At 34.5% G+C, this 9961-nt stretch overlaps 2 protein-coding genes across 2 annotated transcripts; both read right to left on the minus strand.

Annotated features, from left to right (window-relative positions):
- Positions 1-467: 467 nt before the first annotated feature.
- On the minus strand, positions 468-1816 carry LOC103859478 (probable BOI-related E3 ubiquitin-protein ligase 3). Its single transcript, XM_033286443.1, has 2 exons — positions 1102-1816; positions 468-1018 (listed from the first exon to the last, which is right to left on the minus strand). The coding sequence occupies exons 1-2, from the start codon at positions 1585-1587 to the stop codon at positions 482-484; spliced, it is 1023 nt and encodes a 340-aa protein (XP_033142334.1). The 5' UTR covers positions 1588-1816; the 3' UTR covers positions 468-481.
- Positions 1817-4445: 2629 nt separating this feature from the next.
- On the minus strand, positions 4446-4991 carry LOC117132603. The gene has a single exon (XM_033287338.1). It carries the CDS (start codon positions 4989-4991, stop codon positions 4446-4448), a length of 546 nt encoding a protein of 181 aa, XP_033143229.1.
- Between the last annotated feature and the right edge of the window lie 4970 nt (positions 4992-9961).

The raw sequence follows: 9961 nt of genomic DNA on the forward strand, positions 1-9961 counted from the left end.
CATACCCCCACGACTTATACCCACTTGCTTTATCTTTTTCCTTGTATGGAATATAAACAAAAAAACGCAATAATGGTTCAACAAAAGCATATGCTAGTGAACTGAAAACCCATCTCGTGAAAGTGACGTTGATATATGGAGTAAAGACTAGTAGTTGAACCACGAAACTTGTCCCTTTATTTGGTGCAATTTCACACAAAGATGGGAAAAGACATTGGTAAGTGGGTGTAAACCTAACCCACGATTTTCAGCGACCCCTTCGAAATTAAAGAACTGACACTTATGTCAAAGATTCGTGTTCCATCATCATCATGGAGACAAAAATTAAAGAATGAACAGTTTTTTATATCCAAGATATAGAAATTAACTGTTTCAACTAGTTACTATTTTTAGGACATTTACAATTTACTAGTATTGTTAGTTTTTTTTTTTTTTTTTTTTTTTTTTTTTTTTTTTTTTTTTTTTTTTAGTATTGTTAGTTTCACGAGGAAAGATTAACATGGAGACTAGCGTTCTTTGGAGATTTACAAACCGGACAAGTGTAAACCGAAGATCCACACACTGAGCATAGACACATGTGTCTGCATGGTAACAGTAACACACTTGCTTCTCCTTTTCCACAGCTTCTACACATCGTCCTTGTCATCGTATCCTGCGCCTCTCCCACTAACCTCCACTTCTCCTTACTATCACCCTCGTCGTTGCTTCCGCAACAAGACTGCGTGTCGTCAGCCGCCGTAGGCTCCTCCCTACGTTCCACGTCGGCAAGGACTTGTTGTAAGTTTGAACGTAGGGCGTTCACGGTGGCTTCATTAGACTGTGCCACGTCACGCCATACCTGATTCTCTACGCATAGAGACTTAACCTTCTCTTCGAGATAGAGGTTTAGTTTTTGGATGTGGTTGATCTCTTCGTCTTTTGCTCTTAGTGTCTTCATCAAACCTTGTTGGATAGCTTCCATTATTTTCCTACCTTGCGTCCTTCTCTTCTCTTCAATCTCCAGTCGCATTATTTCGACCTAATAAAATATTGTCGACCAACGTGAGTCAATATGAACCAGACAAAAATATTATGTCTAAAAATATGTAATATATCGCTTACGTGATTAGAGATCAAGCGGTCGATATCGAAGCTGTGTTGTTGGACGTTAGAAGACAAGTCTTGACCAAGGAACATGAGAGGATCAGTGCTACGTTTCTGGCTTGGCATAGGACTAACAAGGACTGATTCTTCTCTACGGCGTTTTCTCAGAGACGAGGAGGAACCATGACGAAGAAAGTCAACGTTGTTGCCATTATTCTCGCTGTTGAACGTAACGGAGCTGTCAACGGAATGAATCGTCGGTTTTATAGACTGGTGAACCAAATAATCAACCGGTGAGATGTTGTAAGTTGGATTCAACAGAGAAGTTTGACACTCCGCGGTCGGGTTAAACGGCGTCGTAGCTGCTGGAACGTTGCCGTATCTGATCTGGTTGTTATAGACGAAACTGTTTGCTTCAAGTGGATGCATCATGTCTCTGTAAAGAAAATCACCCGCGACGTTAGGAGAACACAGAGGATTAAGATGGTGAGCTTCAACGGCCATCGACGTTTTGTAGCTTGAGAGAGTGGTTCAAAGCTATTAAATGTAACCTCTAGAAACGTGAAAGCTGGTGGTGGAAGAAGTAACGGAGGTTGTGGGGTTTTTAATTATGGTTTTGTAGAGAGGAAAAAAAAAACTAAAAGCAAATTTTAAAGCAAAACCGAAGACGCCCTTGTCTGCCAATTTATAGAGAACAGAGGGGAAGAGGTGATGTGTTTTAATTTATTTTTTTTATTTATTGCAGTTTTGTTGTTTTCTATTCTCTACTACTATATTTTATTACTGGAAAAAAGCTAGAATATTAAAATTTTAAAAAATAAGCCTGAGGATTCTTACGTTATCAAGCTGACCAGTGACCATTAAAGAAGTTGCCTTTTCCAGCGTTTCTTCATGATAAAAAAAAACTTTGACAATGACACATGTAAATCTTTGGCTCAGAGTTACGGTCAAAATCATAATATCTATATCTGACTCTTTTACTTTCTTTGGTTTTTAACTTTAAACTTCTTGTTTCTCTCTTCTTTCGCCCAACTCTCTTGTCATGTTTTCTTCTTCGTCATTAACTTCACTGGTCAGAACTGACAACTGATAAAATCTTTATTGGTTACAATAATGTTTGGTGTAAGTAACCGTGGAAGATTCATTGTATGTATGAACTTATACATGCGTAAATGCTGATATATAAATGCCAAAATTATGGTCCTACAAAAGAGGTGGCTCATGTGAAAGAGTTGTGTGTCTTGTGACAATCTTAAATTATTACTTACCGTATCGTTTTGAAACATGCCAGTACCATATTAAATAACGTAGTTCCCAAATCATACGTGCATACATTGCATATATTATAGAATACATGCCAATGTTAGGATTTACTCTATATTTTTATCCTTTTTAACTGCGAATTAAATGCTTTGCATGCATGAATTTCAAAAAAAGAGGCTCGGAAAATTCAGAATCAATTAATATTATTGTACTGTATTTTATATAAATGTAAAAACGGACAATACAAAAAAATGAGTAGCGTCTTATCCGTTTCAACAGAGTAGCCCGTCAGATTCCAACGGGAATCCGTAAATGGGCAGACGACTAGATACCATACGGTCACTGACAATGCAACGTGTCAAATAAGACAGGACTCTTAAAATGTGGGACCCATGGTCCACGTGTGATGGAGTTGCCGGGATACGAGGGTCGCATGAGCACGTCTGAAGTGCCAGCTTGGCATTATTCTTTTAATTGTTTTAATTTTAGTTTAATGAGAAAACTTGAGAGAAGAACATTAGTAAGAAAATTAATTAATTAGTCTCTTTCTCTTATTATCATTAGTTTGGCGTATATTCACCATCTTAAATAAAAAAATTGATTGCTGACGTTTTATATACGTTAAAACTTCTTCTTTTGTGAACATCTTTTCATATTTGTTTTATTAATGTCTTCTTATCAAGGAAAATGTTTGTGGTGTCCTACGTTCAACTTAGCTAGGTGGAGAATTATATGGGTATATGTTCTCTCGAAAAGTATTTAGTTTTACACTTCTATACCATTATTTATGAAGTAATTTAGCTTATTTGTCATGATTTCTATGATTTTAGGTAATTTTGTTTATTTGTCATGTTTTAATTAGGTTTAAACTGAATCATTAATTTATTAATAGTTTTTAAATCTATATGTTATATACATTTTGATTTAATAATATTTAAAAACGAATTTTGATTTAATAATATTTAAATCTATATGTTATATTAAAAATTTTATTTTCTTATTTGTCATATTTTATTAGGTTTTAAAATTTATATAGGTCACTGACTTATTATTGGTTTTTAACTAAGTATTTATTAATTTTCACAAAACCCAAATTTTATATATAATACAACATGCATTTTATTTTAGTAATATTAAATTTATATGTTATATTAAATAATTAATTATAAACTAATATAATAAAATTGTGAAAATATATTTAAAAGTTAACAGAAGTCTTATATATATTGTGTTGCTATCTGAAAACAATATTGTTTATTATAAAGTTAAAAAATGACATATAAAACAAAACAATTTATAATTAAATATTAGTAAAACAAAAATATTATATAAAGATATTTTCTAAATTATTTCTAATATACGAGTGTTTTAAAACTTTTAACACAATAATAAGTACATAGTTTGATGAACGTTTTTTTGAAATATATAAATAATTTGATGTTTGATTTAACTATTTAAAATCATAAATAATAACTTAACTTGTGACTGAGTTCAAAACAAATTTTCTTGCTTTTACTTTAAACCAGTTTAAGTTTAATCCGTGAAACACTATAACTTTAGTTGGTGACCACTAGAATAATGAAAAAGATGAACAAAATAAAATTTTATTTGAGGAATTAAAAAATAAAAAAAATGAATTTTTGTTCAATTTGTTCCTTATCAAAATTGCATAGGAATTTTTTTTTTCTTATAAATTCATTCCTCTATGAGGAATTTAGAAGAAAAAAAGTGAGATATACCTTTCAATAATTTAACTAAAATTTTAACATAACTGATATAAATTTTGAGGAACAAAGAATTCACCATAATTTTTTTCCTTCAACATGTTCACCAACTAGAGTTTTATAATGCCGATTTTTAGATTAATAAAACATAAAATAATAAGTATTCGTAAGATGATTATATCCGCATGTGCGGGCAAAACACCTAGTTTGATACTAAACTGTTTGATATTTTCCAAGTTTGTCCGTTTAAACATAGTTTATTAACTGTTGTTGACCTTTACTCAAAATGATACTTTAATAATGAAATAAGTTTTGACCAATGATCGATAACAATACTTTTTTTTTTTTTTTTTTTTTTGACAACATCAACTAAAACTAACTAGAAACTCCAACCGGTCTAGCAAGCCAAACCGGTGGGATTGAATCGACATAAAGCAAAGCTGAAGGAGAACTCCTCGCACCGCGTGCAAGCTTGTCCGCCAAGGTATTTTGTGCTCTAAGGATATGTCTGATCCGGAATTGAAGGAAGAAAGTCTTACTGCGATTGAATTCTTCTATATGTGTAGAGAAAGCAGGCCATTCATCAGGTGTCGACACCATCTTCACCAGCTGAGAACAATCCGTTGCAAACACTACGTCAGAAAATTGGAGGGTCTTCATGCATTCCATTGCCCAGATTAGTGCTTCAAACTCAGCATGCAAGGGTGACAAACTTCTACGAAGATTCATTGCCCCCATCATGACATCAGTCGATCCACTCTTTCTGCAAAACCAACCTTGTCCCGTAAATATGTCGTCCTCTTTCCAAGCTCCGTCAATATAACAAACTCTAGAAACTTCCAGGTCTAAATCCGCAGATTGTTGTAAACTCCCATTATATGAATTCTCCCCAGGGTCATTCACGGTTAACTGTGCCTCCATCCATAGCTTACTTTCCACCTCGGCCAACCGCAATATCTCCTGTGGATTGCCATCCTTATTTGAATAAATCTTATCATTCCTAGCCTTCCAAATATACCACAATATCCATGGAAAATAATTTAGATCCTCCTCCTTTGGTAGTCTCCAAAATAGATAATCCATATTAGTGAAAATGGACGACAATGGAAAGATCGCTGGAGAGGAAGGAATCCTAGAAAGTGCCCATGTTTGTAAAGCTGGGGGACACTCGAAGAGTACATGGTTAGTTGATTCCTCTTCTGCCCCACACATACTACATCGTGTATCACAAACAATCCCTCGAGTTGTAAGATTCTTTGAAACTGGTAATGTGCCAGAAAGAAATTGCCACACAAAATGTCTCAATTTTGGAGGACACTTCAGTTTCCAAGAAAAGGCTAATAACGGTTTAACAGTTGGTCCATAGCAAATACTCCTATGCACTCTATCTGGATATAAAGATTCAGTTCTGAAACCTGATTTAACCGAATATTTACCAGACTCCGTAAAACTCCATCCCACTGTATCTAGTTTGTAGGATCTACTTACTGCTAAACCTCTAATGAGTTTCACATCATCAGCATGTATATAAGCATTAAGCAAATCTACATTCCAGGAGCAGTCAATCGGATTAATGAAATGTTCCACCTTTAATGAAGGATTTAAAAATTGAGTATTTGTTTTTGGTATTGCTGACCTCGGGCGAGGAGCGGGGATCCACAGATCTGTCCATACAGAGATAGATTGTCCTGTTCCCACTCTTTTGATTAGCCCTTTTTTAACTAGAGATCTAGCTGAGCAGATGCTTCTCCATCCATAAGAGGATGAATATGATCTGTGATCGTCCAAAGGATCGGTATTCCGATAATAACGTCCTTTAAAAACTTTTGAAAACAAACAATCTGGTTTATCTATTAACCGCCAGAATTGTTTAGCCAACAGAGCTGTATTAAAATCTTGAAGATCTCTAAAACTCAGAACAATACTAATATGTTATAAATGATAATCATAATATTTAATGTCTGCACCGAATGTCAAAGCTATATAAGTTTTCTTATGAACATTATCGTTTTAAAATATGTTTTAATTGATTGATAAAACAAGCAATCGTTTTCATTCTGTAGTTAAATCTTGTGCTTATCTTATTTCCATTATGTGTTTACTACTTGCTAGCGCGTTTGGCTATTAATGAAATAAACCCAACTCTTCCAAATTTCAACAAATAATTTTGGATGAATTATCGCGTCGAAACTCTACACGATCATATAGCTATATGCAGATGCTGAGATGCACGCATGCAAGGTGAACCATACGAAATTTATTACGATTAGTTCATTTTTTATACAGTATTTTTGTTCATTTACACCAATTTACAGTTTTTTTCTTTGTTGAGTGCGGGTGGAGAACTTGTTTTCTGGCGATCACATGTAGCCAATGAAGAAATAAACTAATGACGAATGAATTATTACAGTTTAATGATTAACTATATTTGATGCACACTATCATTATTATAAGCCACCAGCAGATAAATAAAGTTGTAGTTTGGGAATGCAAGAACATGAAGGGAGGCATAGAATCACGAGGTTAGCATAGCAAGCGCATTAAGATGGGCATGCCTTTTGCCTCATCAACTTTTCAGACCATTATCTTTATATTATTAGTCGTATACTCGAATCAGGCATTTTATTATTGTTTGGGTCCACCAGACATCGTAGTATCCAACCATTATCATTTCATTTTTCATTCCTCACAAAAGATAATAAATAAAATACAAGTTGTCTAATAGCCAGAGCAGTGGCTCGTTCTAAAAAGACACATTCCCACATAATTAAGCTATAAGACTTGCATAAGCATCAGATAAAAAAGAAGATAATTTGAATGAGTCTCAACTCTCACGTCTGCATTATTTTAATTTTTAAGCTTATAGTATAATGATATCAACATGCTCATCATCTCGCTTTACTTTACCCAGGATGTGTCTAGTGAAGAAATCATTAAAGAAAATGAATAGAACCAAAAAATAATATCAAAGTAGGTCAGTGGTTTTGGCTTTGCCTGCTTTTGAGGGCAAAATCACTCCATTGAGGCAAAGTAGGTCAGGGGTACATTTTCTTTCCGTTTCTTTAGTTGAACTTACAAAAGTCGTTGATCTATATTATTCACATCATCTCAACCTCTCACCATAACTGAGAATCACAATGTCATCCAAACATAATTGCACATCTAATTTTGTATATGGAACAAACTTCATTAGTCCTTTATCGAGGGAATCTCGTTTTAATCATCCCTATATGCGTAAAATATTGTGTAGTGTTCGTAAGGTCCTCTACCATATATTCTTGATAGACGTCGTCATCTATACGATACACAGATGTATTAAGAATTTAAGATTGTGTAGTTGTTGTGTATATATATAAAGGTAAAGAATATGCACATCCCATATATGTAATATGAATGCCATGTATAATATAGACGAACACAAGATACGTGAAAGCTAAGCTATCGGAAAGTTGGTTGATCGCAAGGAATTGGATACGGCTCGAGATGGCATCACATGTATTAGAGAAAGTGGAGCAATGTGTCATTGTAATCCATAAACCTCAATAATGTGTTTCCATTTTTTTTTTGTTACTTCCATCAGCAATATATTCCAAAAATATTTTGTATTTTTACGATAAGAAAAAACGAATTCATTTTTTTCAAGATTAATAGGTTTCCACTCTTATAAAAGCACCAACTCAAACCTCTACCAAACAAACCCATATAACTCGACAAGACAACAACCACTTAATTTAATTATAATCATTTTAGACCAATATATATCACTATATAAGAATTATAAGCTATGGTGGTATTAAAAGCTATGAATGTTAAGTCACTTAAGTGGGAGTTTTTGGTGGCGAAACGAGGTGCATGCATAGGCAAATCGATTTCATGATCAACATCTTACTTCTATCGGAAACACACTAGGTCCTTACTTTCCACTCCATGCAACAATTATATATATAATCTACGATTTTGTATACCATTGCACTCGATTTCATGCACCCACCCATGTGGACCCAACTAATCTATCTGATAAAGTGATAATTTGAGTAGAACAGCAAAGATATCATATGAATTTTCAAGTCTTACATAAGTTACGTGAATCCAAGGCAATTTCTAGATCAGGCCGTAATTATCGATGACTTGTATGTACTAACCTTGTCATATTAAAATTAATTAACTAACGTGCTAATCAGCTGCCAAGATTGATTAACATATGGCTGATGAAATAATAAAATTCTTGGGTGAAGAAGATAAGAGAATGATCACCTCACCCTCCCACCCACTGCACACATGTTGACATATACAGAAACGATTGAAACTGATAGGTCTTTTCTAAATGCATGTAAGGATTAATACATATCAAAGATTATACTAAAATGCTTGATACATAAATTGTGAGACGATGAGAAGATGTGAATTCACTGTCAAGTTTAAGAGAGTACATAAACATGTGTAGAAAAGATAAGGGTCGGCAGAAAATGATTGGCCCTTCTCCTCTAATTCCATTGCACCACATTTCTCAGTCGATTTATGTCAAATATCTTTGGAACAAAAAATCATGTTTAGTATGAGTAGATGTGAAATAACAAAATTAATTGTCTGAAATGTAACGCACATAAACTAAATAAATTGTACAAAAAGGCGAGATAATAATAAAATGATGACAGGAAGGTAGATGTGCGTTGTATTATTTGGATGGTGTCCCTCTCTTCTACTCCTCCATAATTACACTAACTTGTCCAATTCATCACACTCCCCCCAACCAAACTTGTTTGCTCCATACAACTTGATATAAATACAAATTTATTGATATATATACAGGCAGAGACATGTGTGCGTCTGTCTAGCCTAGTAGCTCATAAATTACATCGACTGATTCCGTGGGATGTGACCAATGTGAGACTGTGACATTTGTTTTCTTGGCACTCTGCGTTATGTACCTATCATTAGAATGCGACATGTTTTTAATATGTAAATGATTACTACTGGTCTATGCCAGTTTGACAACTCTTGTAAGTATGTTATAGTGGTCCATCTTAATTATTTCCAAGTCTTATCTTTTCGATCATTTCATATCTCATTTATTTTACTTATGAATAAGCTAGGACTGGAATCCAACCAAGGAAGTTAGCTTTATCTCGTTTCTGATGTTCCATAGCTCATACACATTGTGCAGTCACTGACCCTGAAAATGACTGGAACAGTCCAGGCAAACAAGAGATCAGAACTGGATGGTAAATTAAGAGCTAGCCCTGGGTACACAACATCCTCTTGAGTACCAAGACCCGCATCCACTAAAGTCCATTGCCAGTGTATATCCCTGAATGTGCAACCCCTGCCTTGTATGCTTTCACAAACGAGAGTATACTCCTGTCAAGTTGGTGATCATGATCTGAATACATGGGAAGCTACTCGTCTTCTGTTTAGTTTTAATGCTAGCGGCCCTGACTACAAGCCATACAAACATATGCTTCCAGCCAATTTTAAAATATGTAAATTATCAGCCATTTTTTATGAGAGTTTTATTTACTGTTATCTAGTAAAGCCAATAATATTTTTTTTGCTTGCGGTCTATTATATTTCACAGCAATTCAAGGCCATGCTCCATAAAACGAAGGCCTGACGTAACAGCAGACAGATAACACGGAGGACGCTATATCACTAATCCTCAAAGGGACATTATTATCAAAAAATCTCAGGTCTATACTCTCAGCTCTCTTGCCATGAGTGAGTATCTGCATAGTAGCCAGAGGTCTTGCACCAATCTCTTGAATCATATACCAGTGGCTGGATAAGATCAAGACCAGATCTAAGGAGGGCTCCATCGCTAGGCCCATTATTTATCTGCCTACATACAATGCAAGTCTCAAAAATAAATGAAACAACACTTTGGTGGGCTGTCT

The sequence above is a fragment of the Brassica rapa genome, chromosome A03 (assembly GCF_000309985.2).
Source record: "Brassica rapa cultivar Chiifu-401-42 chromosome A03, CAAS_Brap_v3.01, whole genome shotgun sequence".
In the NCBI taxonomy this organism is placed as follows: domain Eukaryota; kingdom Viridiplantae; phylum Streptophyta; class Magnoliopsida; order Brassicales; family Brassicaceae; genus Brassica; species Brassica rapa.